Raw genomic sequence first — 18,446 nt, forward strand, 5'->3', positions numbered from 1 at the left:
TCCGTTCCTGCTTCCGCAGAAGGGGAAGAGACTGGGAGGCCAAGGCCTGGCCTGTCCAGGGATCTCCCCACTCCACTGCACTGCCCCACCTCGGCAGCTATCATCCTGGTCCATTTCTCGGGGGACGCCGTGTGGCTTCTGCGCTACATCCTAAGCTCCTAAAATTTGAATCGCAGAGAAGGGAGGACAGGGCTGGGCCTACCCCAGGCGCTCCTGAAGCTCTGCCCGTTTCCTGCCTGTCCTAAGGTGGGACAGCAAATGGCTCCTCAGGGTAAGCGTGGGGTGAAGAGGCAGCGAGAGGCGGAGGGAAAGGGGGAGGGAGGGCGGCTGGCTGGGAGGTGGGGCATGCCTGCCATTCCTCAATCTGTGCCCACACAGCCAGGATCTTCCACCCACCAGGAAAGGGAAATTGAAAGCATCCCCATCCCACCCTGTGAACATGGCCCAGAGACTGGGGGATTAGAGGCCGAGCCCCCTGGGGGGAGGCCGGGGGCAGCGGGGTGGCCATGTGGCGGTGTTCCTCATCAGAGGACAGGAAAGCTGCAGCTTCCTGTTTCCGGTGCTGGGGTCCCTGGGAGCTTCTCTCCTGGCGAGAGGCGGCAAGAGGCAGTGCCTGGGTTTATGTGGTCGGGGGAGATCGCATGTCGGCCACGGGATGCAGAGAAGCCAGCCGGGCAGGCGGGCCTGGGGGGGCTCGGGCAGAGGTCAGCGGATCTGCTGCGGAGATGGTGGCCACCCCCTCGGCCACTCACCCACCTTCCTGGCAGGTGGTGCATGGCTGGAGTGGTGGGAAGCAGCCGGGATTCCTCTCCATTTGGCTCCAGAAGCCAGGCGTCAGATTTCAAGCCCGCCTTGGCGGTGGTGAAATCAAGCCAGAAGTCAGTCCCCAGTTCTCTGGGCTGGTGTCCCCTGCCCAGCTCTGCCAGCTGTGGGTGTGCACGGCAGCCTCAGTGGCAGCCCCTGGGACCCCCGTGGGCAGCGTCAGCTCGGCCCGGGGTCCTTCCCACCCAGGTCTGAACCCTCAGGCCTGGAGATGGGGCCACAGAGCTACAAGCAGTGGAGCTCCTTCTGACGCTCCCTCCTGAGCTACGGGCCTCCTCAGCACCCTGCTCGTCACATGACCCTGCGACCTGGGGCCAGGGGACCGGGGCAGGAGCGGGGAGAAATCCCTGCGGGCCAGGTTCTGCCTGCCCTCCACGGTGGAGCCTCCAGACAGCCCGGCTTAGAAAGAGCTTTGCCTAACCCCACCCCTTGGACCCAAACAGGGAACAAGAGCTCAACAACCTGAACACCAGGGGCCAGAGGATCAAAACCTGCTCTCTTCATCGCCCTCCAGGCCCTGATCCAGGCCTCATGGTAATTAGCACAGACTCATTACCCAGGCCCTGGTGAGGCAACTGTCAGGGACCACCACGGAAGAGGTAATAAAGTGCAGCTGCTGGGCTGGAGCGGGAGCCTCTCTAGGCGGGAGCCGAGCTGGGAGAGGCCAGGGAGAAAGATGAAGTGATTCGGGAGCTTCAAGGGAGCTTCAAGGCAACGTTCCTGCCTGTCTCCCGCCCAGCGCCGCCCCCCTAGGGGACCCGGGGAATAGGCCTGTCTGATCACTGACCAGAGCCTGCCGGACAGAAGATGAGTCTCACAGAAGAATTTCTGACCCTGGCAGGTCATGAATCAGGGGACCTTCCCAGGTGGGACCCCGCTGCAGTGCCCTTCCCCGTGTGCGGCCATCCCACCCCCCCCACCCCACCCCGGCTTCAAAAGCCGAATGCAGCAGGCAGCTGCTTCTCCCAACCCGGCTGAGCGAGATGAAAGGCCTCACTCATCTCCGTGGAGGCCCGGCCAAGATCTCTGCTAGCCTAACTCCACAAGCTCTGGTCCCACGGGTTCTCGGTCAGGAACAAAGGGACAGCGGCAGGATGACCACAGGAGCGCTGGCCGGCCACTGTGGAGGATCAGACAGGCCCTGCCACCACTGAGCATGCCTGGCCAGGCGGGTGCTCTGGAGCTACCGGGAGTGTCAATCCCAGGGCCACAGATCGGGGAGCTGGTGTCCCCTGGAGGTGCCTGTCCACCCCGTGTGAGTCTGGGGACAGGCTGCCAGAAATGATATTCGGTCTCCAAGTGGCTGGTTGACCTGCCTTTCCAGCAACTGCCCTCAGGCCTGTGGTCCCCCCGATGATCTTTACTCACTTTTTTAAGGGTTCAATCACAGTCTTTTGTATCTGGTTCACCTGTCAAAAGAAAAACCCAATGGTGTCAAAATTGGGGGGAAGCCAGGGCTTCCCTGGTGGTGCAGGGGTCAAGAATCTGCCCACCAATGCAGGGGAAACGGGTTTGAGCCCCGGTCCGGGAAGATCCCACATGCCGCGGAGCAACTAAGTCCGTGCACCACAACTACTGAGCCTGCGCTCTAGAGCCTGCGAGCCGCAACTACTGAGCTCGCGTGCCACAACTACTGAGGCCCACGTGCCTAGAGCCTGTGCCCCGCGACAAGAGAAGCCACCGCAGTGAGAAGCCCGCGCACCGCAACGAAGAGTGCCCCCCCGCTCTCCACAACTAGAGAAAGCCCACACGCAGCCAATGAAGACCCGATGCAGCCAAAATTAAATTAACAAACAAACAAACAAACAAACAAAAACTGGGGGGAAGCCAGACTCTTCCCAAAAGGGGAGGCTCCAAGTTCCTGAGAAGAGAAAGGGGACAGGACAGGGGTACCCCGAGAGGCCCAGGCAGGGAGACACCCCTAACTGCCGCTGGAGCGAGGCAGAGATGACAACCGGGGAGCCTGAACGGTGACAAGGCGCACCGGCCTTGTCCCGGGTCAGTTCTCATCCTGTGAAGCCGACGACGGCCTTGCCCAGTGAGGAGGCTGGGCGGGCAAGTCTGAGGGGCTACAGGCGTGGGCGGGCAGAGCCGGCCTGAGTCTCCCTCGTGGCCCCATGTGAGTGACGTGAGCGCGTGGGAGCCCCGGGAAGCAGCCGGTGCAGGGGCAGGGCGGCCAGGGGAGAGCTCGCAGGGCTGGGACACTCAGGCGTCCAGAGAGGAGACTAAGCCCCGATAAGGATTCCACGCAGCGCTCCACCCAGACAGAAGCCTCGAGGAGGGGGAGACCAAGACCCCAGTCACCTTTTCCTGGTTGAAGGCGTCCATCCGCTTCATGGCCGTGTCCAGGGCTGTCACCATGTTCAGAAAGTCCTGGTCTTGCTCGCAGAGGGGATTGGAGAGCAAGTCCAAGGATATCTTCACAGCGGACTTGGACATGGCTGTAAGAAGTCAAAGCTCAGTGAACCAATGACAGGGCAGGCTTCAAGGTCTTGTCCTCAGGACTCCCTGTCGTCCTAGGGGCCAGAGGCCGGCACCCGGACGACCTCCGTCCGTGGCCACAGGCCATAAACTACACAGCACCCCAGAGGCACAAGACACCAGTCCTTACGGCGTAATGTGCATTCCTGATACTGCTCTGGGTAATTCTTTTGAGCAGATTTACCTGCTGCAATGACTTATTGTCCAAACTCTGGATTATAACAGAATCATTTGGGTGGGAAGCTGTTAAGAAATACATATTTCTAGCTCCAAAGATTTATTTCAGTAAGCCTGGAATCCAGGAATATGCATTAAAAAATTCTCCAGGCAGTTTGGACGTGAAGCTTGGTTTGGGGCTCCCTCACAGAAAGAGTAGCATGGTATCTACTACACCAGAGAGGCAAACCTACTGTACAGCTACAGATAAGATTTTAGGCTTTCAATAGCTCAACTTTGCCACAGATGACACCCAAAGAATGGGTGTGTTCCAATAAAACCTTATTGACAAAACTAGGCCGGATTTGGTGTGGCAAGGCAACCTGTTGGCAGCTTTGGAGTTCTCGGTCCCCTGAGAATTTTCAGGCCTCCATTACCAGCAAACGAAATCCTAGACGGGCAGGAAAGGCTGGAGAAGGGCCTTGCTTGCCCCACAGCGTCTGTACCAGTTTCAGGGGCTCACGGGAAAACGTGTTTTTTATCTATTGCTTATTATTTTATGTCATTAAATTTAAGATGCTATTAACTGTAAGACACGCCATTATTGCATAAACCGTGAAGAAAAGAAAAATGCTGCCAATGAAACCAGAGCACACTACTACGTGTCATATACCCTGATTTCTCTTGAATCTGGGGGTGTGCTGCAGTCCCCTAGCAAAAGGGCAAAATATGAGAGAAGACTGGCAATGTAAACTTCCCAGAGATGCTGAAGCAGCAGAGGGAAAAACCCTCTTAAAAAAAAGTAAAGTGACTTTGTAGGCTTAGGAGCAAACTCACGTGTAATTTGACTGGATTATGAAACGGTCACAGACCGCAAAATTAAAAGACAGAAAACAAGGACAAAACTGGAAATGTTTTTGAAAAATTTCTTTCCCTAATTTTTTTTTAATAGTTGAGGGAAAACCCCCCAAAAGTCAGGGGTTGGGAGGGAAGACTTTCTTCCCAATTTTCCTTTTCTTTTCTAACGCCTCCACATCTTCACGCCAATGTCTCTTTGCTAGAACCACCTGAAGTCAATGAACGGCGAGAGTCTGCGGGGCGGCCCTTCGTCCGGGAGCCCCAGCCCAAGGCATCACCAGCCTGTGTGAACAGAGCAGGGCACCGTGGCCTCCACTCGCCTCTGGAGCAGCTCACATCCCTTATTCTACCTCTACAGGGACAGGGGAGGGGCACGGTCAGCCCAGCACAAACCAGGAGGCTGGCGGGCTTCGTACCTTAGGGAGCCCAAGAATCTTGGACCCCACATGGGTCTCTAGAGCCCTAACACAACCCGGGAGTGCAGGGGTCGACAAGGACCTGGCAGGGTCTGGTCATGCCTACTTTATCTTATTTTGGACCCGCAGCTTTGGATGTGAGATACTGTCCAGGCGGCAACTCAGGGGTTTCCAAGACCAGGAAAGGTATAATTTGATTCCCCCTGACTCTGTGTAGCAGCGGCTCTCAAAGTGGGGTCCCCAAGCCTCACCCAGGCCTGATGAATCAGAGTCTCGGGGTGCCGGGCGACCCGCACTGCAGCTGACTCTGATGCACCAGCCAACAGTGCGTAAGGCTCTCTGGCCTGGACTGGGGGATGAAGGCTTTGGGACGGGTGAGGCCACAACTATTTCAGGAGGGCTTCCACTGCCCAGACTCCACTTCTGACTCGGGCCAGAGCGGCCAGAAGTCCTAGGTGCCAGGGGTCACCAGTTTGTCCTGATTTCTTTGTTAAAAACCTACACTCTGTACAGCCAGACTCTAGTTCATGGACCCCTGACGTTCTATCCCTTCCGTTCATGCCCCGAGAGTGCGGCTGTGTGGAGAAGCAGGAGGGGATAGAAGCACGGGCCACAGCACCTCCCTACTAGAAAGGCAGCGGGCAGCCGCAACGAAAGATGGGATCCAGGCAACTAAGAACTCACTACAAAATGAATAACGGGCAGACTGAAAATCAGACCCGTGGCTTGCTACACACACAGTCTGGAGATGCCGGGCTCAGAAGCAGGGGCGGTCGTGGCCAGACCCGCCCCCCCACGGCCCCCGCCATCCTCTGGAGGAGCACTGGTGGGGGCTCTGGGGCCACTGGCTGCTGCTGCCCCAGGGAAAGCAGGGAGTGGTGATCTGCTAAGTGAAGGGTGACCTCAAGCCGCTTCTCAGGGACATCTGCGGGGCGCCTACTAAGCGCACTTCCTTCTAAGCCAGCCCCAAAGGGACTGAGCGAGGAGGGCGTCCACCTCTGCCCCTCCCCCGTCCAGGCCGGGCACGGGGGACGGGCCACCTACCCAGGTCCGCGTCCGTGCTCTTCTTCATGTCCTTCTGCAGCCGCTTGGTCTGCTCCTCCAGCCTGCAAGGCAGGGGCGCGGGCCTGGGGACCTGGCATCACCCACCTGCTTCTGCCCCCGTTCTGCCGGCCCCCCGGAGCCGAGCCCCACGCGACACTCAGGTCGCCTGCCAGGAGGAGGAAGGGCCTGCTCTGCGCAGATGTCCCCACTGACGGAAGGGCCACCGCGGGCGCGAGCTTGACGCGAGGCACCCAAACAGAGCCACCACCCCGGGGGAGAATTCCTGGCAGGTGGTGAACTGAGCTGCCCCGGCTCCCAGGGTGAGTGGACGAGGCATCGGGGCAGAAGGCTCTTCTCTTTCTCCGAGCAGCCCCCTCCCTGCCCTCCCTTCTGGGGGCTGACACTCACTGCTGGAGTTTTCCATACTCCCTTTCAAAGTCTCTTTCCACCTGTAAGGGAAGCGATAACTCAATCACTGGAGGAATGACAGCAGGCTGGAGAAAATCTGTCACCTACGAAACTCCCTCCACGCCCTCCCCACACCCCCTTCTGCAGGAAACAACACCATCCAGTCCACACAAGCATCAGCACACCGTTCATGACACAGAAGCCCTCTGTTCCCAAATTAATTAAGTGTTTGATTTAGGTCAAAGGACGCCCCTCCCAGACGGGGGAGCCAGGCAGGTACCAGCGGATCCCCGGCTGGCTCTGTTCGTCCACCGCAGGGAGCGAAGCCGGGCTGTGCTCCCTCCTCTCCCCTGCGGGCCGGGTAAGGGGCTCAGAGTGTGATGGAAACTCATCATCGGGGAAGAGGCAGGGCACGGGGAAAGCGGGCGGGTTGGAGTCCGGTCCCGTCCCTGCCGCTCAGCAGCTCTGGGGCTGGAACGGCTCCCCTCCCCTCCTGGTCCTGCTTTCCTCACAGGTCCAGAACCTGCTGCGTTCAGGGTGGATTAAGAAAGACCAGGTATCCCCGCTCTGCGCGCTGGGATGCAGCCATCACAGATATGATTATCGATTCAGGCAAGGCTCTCTAAATTCTGGATGAGTAATCAGATTTCCCTGATATTGAGACCGAGTGGGCATGCGCCCTGACCCCAGTTCTTCAGCCTCCAGGGCAGGTGAAGCCAGGCAAGTCACTCGCACTTCTAGAGCCTGGATCTCCCCATCTGTAAAGTGGGGCCCAGGCAACGGTCTCCGGAGAGTGGTCTGTGGAGTCCTGATGTCTGAGGGCCGATAGGAGGACGGAGCCCCCGCCTCTGCTTCGTCCGCTTCCAAAGAGGCCGAACAGCTCCCTGCATGGCTTGTGGAGGCACCACACGCTCCCATGACCGGCTTCTCCTCCATCACTCACCCGGCAGGCAGGTGCGCCGACGTCCCTCACCGCACTGAGGGCACTGGCACAGAGCGGGGGTCACCTGAGCAAGGTCACGCCACTAGTAAGCGGCAGACCCGGGGTATGAACATGGGCCAGGCGGCCTGGCTCCCAGGCCTGTGCCCTTTACCGTCCTTCTACCTAAGGGGGAAAAGCTCTGGCTGATGAACTAAAGCCATGACCTATGAGAGCGCCTTCCTGGCGGCTGCCCCGAGACTCCTGCCGGGGAGTGCCGCAAATCCTGACTGTCACAGGCTGGAGGTGAAGGAGTGTGAATTTGCAGTGATCGTCAAAGCGCCGCTGCGCCTCACCAGGAGTCTTTTAAAACCCCATTGGCCTCATGCTCCATGTTTGGATTAAGGTAAATTTGATAGTCGTAGACTGGCAGAATATTCTTCAGGCCAGTTATTTCATGAGGTAAATGAGAATGCCACCCAGAGAGGGGAAGTGATTTATATCAGGACACAGAGCTAGTGTGTGGCAAAGCAGGGCTAGAACTCAGACTCCTAATCCAGGCCTTTTTTCTTTTTTCTTAAACTGCATTCATTAATCCCACAAACATTTATTGAGCACCGATTAAGTGTAATGCATTCTGCCGGGTGCCAGGGATACACTGGTGAATAAAACAGACACGGGGGCTTCCCTGGTGGCACAGTGGTTGAGAGTCTGCCTGCCGATGCAGGGGACACGGGTTTGAGCCCTGGTCCGGGAAGATCCCACGTACCTCGAAGCAACTAAGCCCGCGGGCCACAACTACTGAGCCCGCGTGCCACAACTACTGAAGCCTGCTCACCTAGAGCCCGTGCTCCACAATAAGAGAAGCCACCACAATGAGAAGCCCACGCACCACAACGAAGAGTAGCCCCCGCTCGCCGCAACTAGAGAAAGCCTGTGCGCAGCAATGAAGACCCAACACAGCCAAAACTAAATAATCTTTAAAAAACCAAAACAGACACGGGCCCTGGTCGGGAGATCAAAAGAACAAACACACACGTGACGGGGGGCCGTGGGGAGCCCCATGGAGGGCAAGGAAGGGCCCAGTGAGGCCTGACGCAGAGGCCCTACTTAGCATCCGACCTCAGGGCTTGACAACGGGGCTCTCTCGCATGGAGATGGCTCGCCTTCCTCATTTGAACGGTAAAACTTGGAAGCGGAAACACATGGTCTTCCCCTTACATTATGATCCTAACAGCTGGGACCTTCCACAAAGTTGTGAAGTAAAATTCATCACTGGGAATTCCCTGTCAGTCCAGTGGTTAGGACTCTGCATTCTCACAGACGAGGGCCCAGGTTCAATCCCTGGTCTGGGAACTAAGATCCCAAAGCCACGTGGTACAGCGAAATCAATCAATCAACCAATCAATCAATCAGTGGTGCCCTAGCCTCCTGCCCTACACTCTTTTCCTCTCTTTTCAAGAGACCCACTCTTTCTCCATCTGGGAACCCAACATTTTCATCATCACCTTCTGTATGACCCACCAAAAGATTTTCTCAAGAAAAAAACTCATAATTCACTCCCGCTAAAGTGCATGTGCCTGATAAAAGTTTAAAGTGCTACCTAAGTTGGGGGATTTGTAGCTGGACAGGAATCAGAGTCTTAGCTGAAGGTCTGGACAGCTGCTGGTGTGACCGTGGATATGGGAGATTTGTTCTGGAGCAAATGGGCCTCGCCCTGCCCTTTGGAGTCGGCACTGAACGTAGTCTAGTCCTTTTTCCAACAGCGCCCGGGGGAAGGTGGTGGAGGGGGCGAGCAGACAGAAGACGTGAACTCTGATACCAGATGACGAGCTTTAGAAACATTTCCAACATTTTGAGCCTCGGTTTCTTTTCTAATAAAATGGGACAGTTTCACTTGGTCTGGGCCCATGGGAGTTTCGGGTGGCTGACAAGGCAGTGGGCTGGCAGCATCAGCCTTGCTGGCTTGTTTGGAGGATTAATGAGCAGTATGTGTGGGGCACAGAGCACAGCGCCCAGCTTACACACGGGGTCTCCCTGCTTCCCTCCACTGGGGTGGTGAGAGGACAGGGGTCTGAGGAGGCAGGCTGGTCTGTGACCCTCTGGCACAGAGCACTCAGTCAGCTGGCAGGTGGGGTAAAGCCTGGGCCCTGTGCCTGGGGCCACAGAGGGGCCTCCCTCTGCTGGACACGTCTCCTTTCTTACTTTGTAGGATGTGACAGCTGAGCTGAGTCTTTACGTCGCACGAGTATCTTTTCTGCTGAAAAGATGAAGTTGAAATTAAAGATGCCTTGGCCAGGGTCCAGCTCTCCTGAAGACCAAGAACAGAGAGCAGGTGCCCTGGGCGGGGTGGGCGAGAGGGGAGGCGAGGGCCAGGGTTCCCTCGCTCGCTTGTGCAATCTCCAGCGTGCTGTGTGGGATGTCAGGGAACACCTGGCCTCCCGGGCTGCCACTGCTGGGACTTGCACAGAGAAGGGCCGCAGGTTTCCAACTGGCTGAGGAGAAACTCGGGGTCTCACGCTGGAAGCGGAGAAGTGTGTTGGGATGGGAGCTCGAGTCTTCTGCTCTCCCAGCTCAAGGCCATCTGACAGCCTATGAGAAGGTCAAGAACACTTCATCTCTTTTGTCGGTAGCCAGCTGGGGTTGCTTCCACAGCTCACTGCTCCTGAGGTCTCTCTCCTCCCCAGGGGAAGGATCTGAGAGGCACAGCAGCGGGATTCTCGGCCCTCAGACAACGGCCGAGGGGATCAAGGGACACACTGGAGTCTCATTCCAAGGTATATCCGTGCAGAGGGAAGGAGCCAAATACAAAAGATCTGAACATCTTTGGATGCTTGATGCCTTTGCCAAAAAGGCAACTGGACCCCAGTCAACAATGCAAGTGTAAACACATGTGCGTGACTGTCTGCAGGTCAGGGTGGGCTGGGTCAGGCTGGCGAGGTCAGCGCAGGGAGGATCAGGCACCGAGCCTGCCTCGGCACCCCCTGTGTTCTCGGAGGCTCAGGGGGGCAGGAGGGGCCGTGCTGCTCACAGTTTGTCCCCAGGGCCCAGGTCAGGCTGCCACAGGGCAGGAGCTCGGAGGTTGTTAAGTGAAGGGTGGGCCGAGCTCCCACGCACCGCGCTCATGGTGAAGAGCGACGCCAGCAGGCAGGGCCGGGCTCTGATCTCGGGCTAAGCTGAGCCAGACTGCACCTGAGGCACAGTGAGCCCTGTGCTTCTGAGAAGCTCCTCTTCCGGGCGGCTCAGGGTGGAGAGCGGCCTGCCTTTGGTTTGTTACAAAGGGTCCCTCCACTTTGCACGTGAAAACCCTTCTCAGGCGAAGGCGCGACCTGCCAGGACTCCCACCTGCCTTGACCTTCCAGAGCGCCTGCCTAGCTGGGAATCTAGGCGTGCGCGAGACCCAGGGGAACCCTCGCTTCAGTGTGCGAAGTCTTCCATCATCCCAGTGCAGAGGGAGGTGCAGCTTCTCTCTGCCGTACCAAGATGCTCCAGGCTCCTTTATGAGCTGGAGCAGTGGGAGGGGACTAAGCAGAAGGTTAGGACTGGGAAGTGGGGGAGTGTTTGTCCTTCCATTTCAGCCCCAGTGGTCAGCCCCTGCAGAGAACACTCCCTTCCAGCCAAAGCCTTGACAATACTGGAATCTGAGTTAATAACCTGGGCACGGCAGAATGGGGAGGGCGAGCGCACAATGCTTTCTTTGTGTCTGACAGTTGGGTGCCTTGAGCCAAAAACCTCCTGAAACTCCCTGAAGATAACATGAGCTTTTCTTCCCATGACAGGGGTGCCACGACTTCCAATAACCCAGACAGCCACATCTGCTCCCCTCCCCGAGAGTGCCTGGACAGGAAAAATAGAGCGTGTCACCCATGTTCGGGGGCAGCTGCCAGAGACGCTGAGACAACTGCACAGCCTCGGCCTGTGTGGGGGCCAGGGGGGGGCTTGTGGCGGGGAGGGTAGCAGGACCTGCCTCCGAAGAGGCAGGGTCCTGCTACATAGACTTCAGTGCCTCTGGGGAGCTGAGGAAGCAAAGGACTCTATTCCTTGTGAGAAATTAAAGGCCCAGCCTACCATTTCATTGTACTGGGGAATCCAGCTGCTTGGGACAGGCTGGGTCCTTGGTGGTTTATTAAGAGTCAAATCAGCTATGGTCTCATAATGCAGTTAATATTTACTGAGGGCTCACTATGTGCCAGGCACTGTGCTAAGTGCTTCATATGCATTACCTCATGTAAGAGGCGTAATACTGACATCAACGACATAGGAGCTAGTATCATCCTCACTTCACAAAGGAGAAAATGAGGGCTCAGGGAGGGTGAGGAACTTGCTAAACGTCACGGACAACACGCGGCAGGGCCAGGATGGGAACCAGGCAGGGAACCTTCCAAATCCAGTTTCTTAACCACTCCTGGATGCCCAGTCTGTCTGGAGGAGCTGATGCCAGGTGTTAGAGGACTACAATTCCATCCCAAACACGATGGATGCCAGGGAAAGGGAAGAGGGAGGCCAGGGGCCCGCCCACAGGCACTGATTGTCCATCTGTCCCTCCTCCGGGGGCTCCTGGCCACACCTCAGAGTAAAAGACCTAGAGACCTTTGCAACAACAAATTCTGGCGAGGAAGCTAGAAACTGCATGCTACCCTATACTTTTCCGTGGAGAACAAAGGCTATTTCCATCAAGCTTGGGGTGTTAGGAGAAATTTTTGTTTGTTTGTTTGTTTTTTGGTAGTGAGTGCTGGGAATAAAAGACCCTTCTCGAAACCACTTCCCTTTCAGATCTGCCCTGGATTAAACTCTGGAGACTCAAAGCCACACCTTCCCACTTCCTGTAGCTGGCTGGAGCACGCCCAGATTCTTTGAGCTTCAGCTTCAGCTGAGAGCCTCCACAGCTGGTCAGCCTCTGCATGGGAGGTAAACTCTGAGTCTGTCCTTGGCCTGCCTTTGCTTGAAAAGAAGGGAGGGCCCTTTTAACATGGACCCATTTCCTTTTAAGTGACCTAACTTTGGATTTCCCAAAGATGGAGCCAGTGCTCAGATGCGTGCTTCACTTCCCCTCCCTCCAAACCAGTTCAGAGTCCAGAGCTAAGGAGGGCCAAGGTTATAAGACAAGAACTGTCTTTTAAGCGGCTGGGTTGACAGTCCAGGGCCTCCAGCAGGCTGACAGTGCTAAACTTACAGATATAGTCTCTCACATTAAACCCTCAAGAGCCTCACCCACATTGGTGGGTGAAGGGTTGGAGAGGCCATTCTTTTTTTTTTCCTAATTAATTAATTAATTTTTGGCTGCGTTGGGTCTTCGTTGCTGCACATGGGCTTTCTCTAGTTGTGGCAGGTGGGGGCTACTCTTCGTTGCAGTGCGTGGGCTTCTCACTGCAGTGGCCTCTCTTGTTGCGGAGCACGGGCTCTAGGCACGCAGGCTCAGTAGTTGTGGCACTCGGGCTCAGTAGTTGTGGCACCTGGGCTTAGTTGCTCTGCGGCATGTGGGATCTTCCCGGACCAGGGCTCGAACCCGTGTCCCCTGCATTGGCAGGCGGATTCTTAACCCCTGCGCCACCAGGGAAGTCCTGTGGAGAGGCCATTCTTGACTAGAATTCCAAAACCTCAGGAGATCTTCACAGCCCGAGTGAGCTCGCGTGAAGCTATGGAAAGTGTACGAAACGGAGCCTCGAACTTGAGTTCTAATTCCAGCTCCTTCAGAGTTAGGTTTATGACCTTAGAAAGTCACAGCAACTCCACAGGCCTTGGTTTTCCTCATCAGGAAAACTCAGAAGGTTGGACTGGATGATCTCTAAGGGCTTCCAGTTCTTTTTTTTTTTTTTTTTGGCCACACTGCGTAGCTTGCAGGACCTTAGTTCCCCAACAAGAGATCAAACCTGGGCCCCCTGTGATGGAAAGAGTGGAATCCTAACCATTGGACTGCTAGGGAAGTCCCACAGTTCTAACTTTCTGAGAATCTAGATTCTCCTCCTCTCCCATTGTGGTGATAAAATAGAGATAAAAACTGTGGACTTACAAAGGGGTAGGATTCAATCATGCCCTCCCGGTGAGTGGCTCCAGGTCCTGGTTAAGAATGAATGTAGCAGCAGAGAGAAGGGGACCCGGACATCCCAGGGAGGCTTTCTGGCCTTTTATGCAGCCTGAGGGGGCAGGAGATAGAGGCCTTGGACGTGTCCTTGGCGGGGGAGCCTATGTCTCAGGAACCCTTTCAGGAAAGTGCAGACTGTCACGCCAGACCCCAGTGCTGGGCTGTTCAGAAGCAGGATGGCTGTCCTCACTTTGTAACCCACCTCTTCCACCTGCCCAGGGAAGGGGAGGGGCCCGGGCTGACCTGAGGGAAGAAAGTGTCCCAGGATAGGAGGGCCCTATAAGCCCCCGCCTGTGTGAGGTTCTAGAGCAGCACGACTGGGAATAGTAAAGCCTGGGTTCTGCCTTCCCATCCCCACGATGCACTGAGTCAAAGCTCCGGTTCTACACAAAGGCCATGTGAGTCTTGGAGTGAAAGAACTGGTTACTCACTGTTTTGGGGACAATCTGTTTCTTGGGCTGCCCAATCTTGAAAGGAATCCTGTAAGACAAAGAGTCAAAGAGGAAGGTTAGGAGAAATGGGGAAGGATGTGGCTGAAAAGACTTGATGAGGTATGGCCACTCCACCCTGGAAGGAGTGCCTCACTCCCGGGACTTGTACCACTTGCCTGCGGGTCTAGGACCATCAGCAACAAGGCTGGGCTCCGGGAGAACGGTCCCCCATGGACAGAATCAGATGGAGGTGCCCCAGAGCATCTTTCTCTGCAATGTCTACATACAGTGCAAAGGTGAAGGCAGGAAAGGTGAGACACAGTACTAGTAACAGTCACTACAAACCTTGAGTCTTGAGGAGCTGCGAAGTCAGAGGTTGCAGGCTCACCTGGACAGCTATCATCCTTGAAAACACGCCTTTAAAAACACCACAAAGCCCACTATCATCTGTAGCAGGTGCTTCCCTACTTCTCTATAGAGAGACAGACTGTGGAGGGCTTCTTGTGGGGCTGGGGAGAGATGACAAATTGTAGGGGCACTGAGGACCAGTCAGGCTGGGTTATTTCCCGCGAGAACTGACAACATCTAAAGAAAGCTAGCGTGGAGAAGGATCTGAATCCAGCTCAAGTCTGCCTTGAACTTGCTGGGAAGCTCTGCACCTCAGGTTCCCCACTTGGGAATGGAAGAAGGCGTGGCATAATGGAAGGAAGGTCATGGATGAGGAGTCAAACCCTGAGCGCTAACCCCGCCTCCACCCCTGAGGCGCAGGCTGCAGGCTGCCGTTCCCGGGAAATGACCGCGCCGCCGCGACTTAATTTCCTACTCTGTGAAACAAGAGGGTTAAACTGGGTAATCTAGAAGCTTCCTTCAAGCGCTGAACATGCGACCATCCTACAGTTGTGAGAATTAAAGAAGCCACAGTGCATCCCAACGGAAACGCGGGCTCCTCCCACCAAGGTAGGAGTGAGTTAAGCACCCCTGGCTGGGATCAGCTCAGGGAAGAGCCCTGAGGGTGCAGGTTGGACCCCACTCTCACTGCTCTCCTTCCAGTGCCCAGGACCAGTGAGTGGTCCCCTCCCACCACACGCCCCTCTCCCCGAGCCTGGCTTCTCCTGGCCCATACTGACCAACACTGCTGCTAAGCCCAGTGGTATAATTAACCACCGATAATAACCCCAGACAACGATCTGGTTGAGAGGATGGGCCAGCCTGAGTCACAGCAGTTTAAATTTAATTTCTGGAGGACATCCTGTTTATTGGTAACCCAGCCCCGTAATTTGGGAGCGTTAACCCTTTGGGGGCTGGCTGATTCACGTGGCCTCTGTAAACAAAATAATCTCTGGCTATGTAATTACCAGGGGAAGGTAAGCTATGGAATTGAAAAGGAGAGAAAAAATGAAATTGCCATTTCCCTCTCCCAGACCTGAAGAAGAAAGGTTAAGGGGACAGGAGAGCCTTAGTTCTCTCCCCCTCCCCACAGTTACTTCTGCCCAAATCAGGGACTCGAGTTGACTGACACAATGGTTTTGGGCAGTGAGCAACTGCCCGCAAGGACCATTTTGGTGACAGTGCAAATGAGGTCCTGATGGCATTGCAAAAAGACTGATCCTGCTCTGTGTGAAGCATGTTGCCCTATAAAAAGCTCTGGACCAGGAATCAGAAACCCTGGTCTGACTAGTTTCTTAAACAGACTATAAAACAAAGGAGCTGGATAGGTAGCCCTTTCAGCTTATCTAAAGCTTGAATTCTAAACTGAATCTCCATCCCAAGAAAACAGGGAACAGGAAGCGCATTCTGAAGAGTCCTTAGAGCCGCGTCCAGTACTACAGACTAGCTGCAAAGGAGTTAGGAACGTAGATTCCATTATTTGTGGTGCCACAGCCTCTCTCTACATCTTAATTTAGAATCACAGTATTTTTAGAGCTGCAAGTTACCATAGAAATTTTTCCAGTTCAACCCTCTCATTTTGGAGATGAGGAGGCAGATCCGGAGCGGTTCAGTGACTAGCCCAGGGTCATTCAACAACAGGACCCAGAACAAACAATCAGGGTTGCGATTTCTTGTCCAGTTTTCTCTCTACGACTCAGAGTTTAATACTCTTTCACACAGATATATCATATGTATTTGAAGGAACTAGGAAAAAAAGCATCTGGTCAAAATACCTAATCTTAAAATACTATGGAATTTAGAAAGGGTTCATTGTTAAAAGACTGGAAATGAAAGAGGACCGTGTTATCAGGAGAAGGAGGCTGCTGCTGAACTGGGTGCTTCTGCACAAATGAGAGGCTCTGTGAACTGTGTAGAAGGAACTAGGCCTCTGTAATCTCACTGCAGCTACTGACAATCACCTATAACTTTTTTTTTTTTTTTTTTTTTTTTTTTAACATCTTTATTTGAGTATAACTGTTTTACAATAGTGGGTTAGTTTCTCCTTTACAACAAAGTGAATCAGTTATACATATACATATGTTCCCATAACTCTTCCCTCTTTTGTCACCCTCCCTCCCACCCTCCCTATCCCACCCCTCTAGGTGGTCACTAAGTACAGAGGAATCACCTATAACTTTATCATATGATTCTGATTAGTTTTCACCTCACCTCTTCAAAAGCCATCTCCATGCCTGAAGAATGCCTTAAAAAAAAAGTAACTTTTGATTTGAAAAGTTTTAGATTTACAGAACAATTGTAAAGACAGTACCTAACTCCATATATCCCACAGCCAGTTTCCCTTATTATTAACATCTTATATTCGTATGGCATGTTCGTCACAATTAGCAAAGCAATCCTGAAATATTAAAGTCTACACTCTATTCAGATCCCCTTAGTTTTCACCTAACGTCCCCTTTAAGTTTCAGGATCCCAGCCAGGTTGCCGCATTCCATTTAGTCATTAAGTCTCCTCAGACTCTTCTTGATATTTTCTCAGACTTTCCCTGTTTTTGATGACCTTGACAGTTTTAAGGAGTGCTGGTCAGGTACTCTACAGAAATGTCCCTCAACTGGGACTTGTCTGCTATTTTTCTCACAACTAGACTGGCGTTACAGGTTCTGGAGTGAAGTGGCATTCTTGCCACATCATACTTAGGGTTCAAGCTATCAACCCGACTTCCTACTGCTGATGGGAGCCTCGGTCACTGGGCTGAAGCAGCCTTTCCCGGGATTCTCCACCATATGGTCTCCCTCCCACCCCCACTTTGGAAGGAAGCCCCTGGGCACAGCCCACACTGAAGAAATGAGGAGTAATACTCCACCTTTTTGAGGGCAGTGTACTGGCATAAGTTATTTGGGATTCTGCATGGGAGATTTCTGTTCTCTATTCAGTCACTTATAGCAGTATAAATGCATCGATATTTATTTTATATGGGTTATAATCCAATCCTACTTTATTTTGCTGCTCAAATTGTTCCAGCTTTGGCCACTGGGAGCTCCTTCAGTTGGCTCCTGTGTCTTTCTGACATACCGACATCAGTGTGTGTGCGTGAGTGCGTGCGTGCGTGCGTGTGTGTGTGTGTGTGTGTGTCTTGTTTAGTACTTCCTTGTTTTCTGGACTATGAGATCCTCCAGGCTTACCCTGTACATTTCCTGAGCCAGCCCTAGAACTGGTAGAGGAACTTCCTAAACCAGCAGTCACTGTGCCTCTATAATATGGTCTCACCACGCCTTTTAGTTTCCCTTCCCATTCACCCACTACAAGTACTCTGATTCAGCCAAGTGGCTGTTCATTCATCCCCCAAATCTACACGCCTTATAAACAACTTCCTGTCCCAAAGTGGGAGGTCCATTTTTTAGTGCCAACATGTCATTAATAATTTCATCAGGACAAAAGGCATAAAACTTGGACTGTCCAGGGCAACTGGGACGTATGACCACCCCACCCAGAGGGAACCTTTCCCTTCTCCTGGCTTCATCAAACCTGCTCTGAGTCCCAAACCTTGCTTACCTTCTTCAAAATGTCTATGACTTTATTAGGCATTTTAAAGTATTCTACCTTTTACAGTTGATTACAGTTCATCTCTTTAAAAAGTAAAACATGCTCATCAGAGAAAACCTGAAGTACAGAAAGCCTAAAAGAGAAAGAAGAGACGGAGAGAGAAAGAGAAGGAAAAGAAGGAAAAGAAAAAAACCCAAAATAGCCCTCAGTCTCATATTGAAAAGATAACCAAGGTTAATGTTTTGGTGTTAATTGTATTGTAAACATTTGCAGAAAGAAAAAAACCTGAAGCAGATATGCCAAATGTTAGTAGTTAGTTCCGGGTGGTGAGAATATGATTACTGTTTTCTTTTTTTGCACTTTCCGTATCTCTCAAATAAACTGAAGAAAAAAAAAATCCCTTAAGTTTTTTTCCTTGACTATAAAAATAACACCTGATCAGTGTCAAAAACTTGGTAAACCACAAAAGGACAAACACACACACACACACACATACAAATACACAAAATCCCAGAGAAAAAGTAATCCCCCAAACTTCAGTGTATACAGCATATGCATATTTACACAACTTTTAAAAAATAAAGGAAACATATATCAGGAGTGTTTTTATATGCCAATACACAAGTTTTCATCAGCCTGACTCTTAAGAGCTACCTAGTATTTCATTAATCAACTGTATCACTAGTTTTCTTTTTGTAACCCACATGGCTTACGTATCATTTCAACTGCCTCAAGTTTTTCTTCTAATATAAACAAAAACCAACGGCTAAATCTTTGGGCACATCAAGGATTAGTCACATAGGATAAATTCTTAGTATTGGAATTGCTGGGTCAAAGGATACATGCAGGTTCAAGGCTTTGATTCGCTTGCCAAATTGCCTCTGAGACAGACTGAAACA

The 18,446-nt window shown here is 53.2% G+C and overlaps 1 protein-coding gene across 6 annotated transcripts in view; it reads right to left on the reverse strand.

The window, feature by feature from the left end:
- Nucleotides 1-18,446, reverse strand: part of BIN3 (bridging integrator 3) — a 44,752-nt gene that overhangs the window by 7,816 nt on the left and 18,490 nt on the right. For 5 of the 6 annotated variants that reach the window (XR_010841645.1, XR_010841644.1, XR_010841646.1 and 2 more), the window contains exons 2-6: nucleotides 13,618-13,666; nucleotides 6,186-6,226; nucleotides 5,778-5,839; nucleotides 3,127-3,263; nucleotides 2,191-2,231 (exon numbers count right to left, since the gene is read on the reverse strand). Coding sequence is in view for 3 of the 6 variants with exons in the window: in XM_059072083.2 (XP_058928066.1) it covers nucleotides 2,191-2,231; nucleotides 3,127-3,263; nucleotides 5,778-5,839; nucleotides 6,186-6,226; nucleotides 13,618-13,666 (330 nt within the window). In the remaining 3 variants the exon portion in view is untranslated. Of the gene's footprint in view, nucleotides 1-2,190; nucleotides 2,232-3,126; nucleotides 3,264-5,777; nucleotides 5,840-6,185; nucleotides 6,227-13,617; nucleotides 13,667-13,793; nucleotides 13,853-18,446 lie in introns of those variants that run through there. The other variant, XM_067039884.1, reaches the window with a different exon arrangement.

This window comes from Kogia breviceps, chromosome 8 (assembly GCF_026419965.1).
Source record: "Kogia breviceps isolate mKogBre1 chromosome 8, mKogBre1 haplotype 1, whole genome shotgun sequence".
Classification (NCBI taxonomy): domain Eukaryota; kingdom Metazoa; phylum Chordata; class Mammalia; order Artiodactyla; family Physeteridae; genus Kogia; species Kogia breviceps.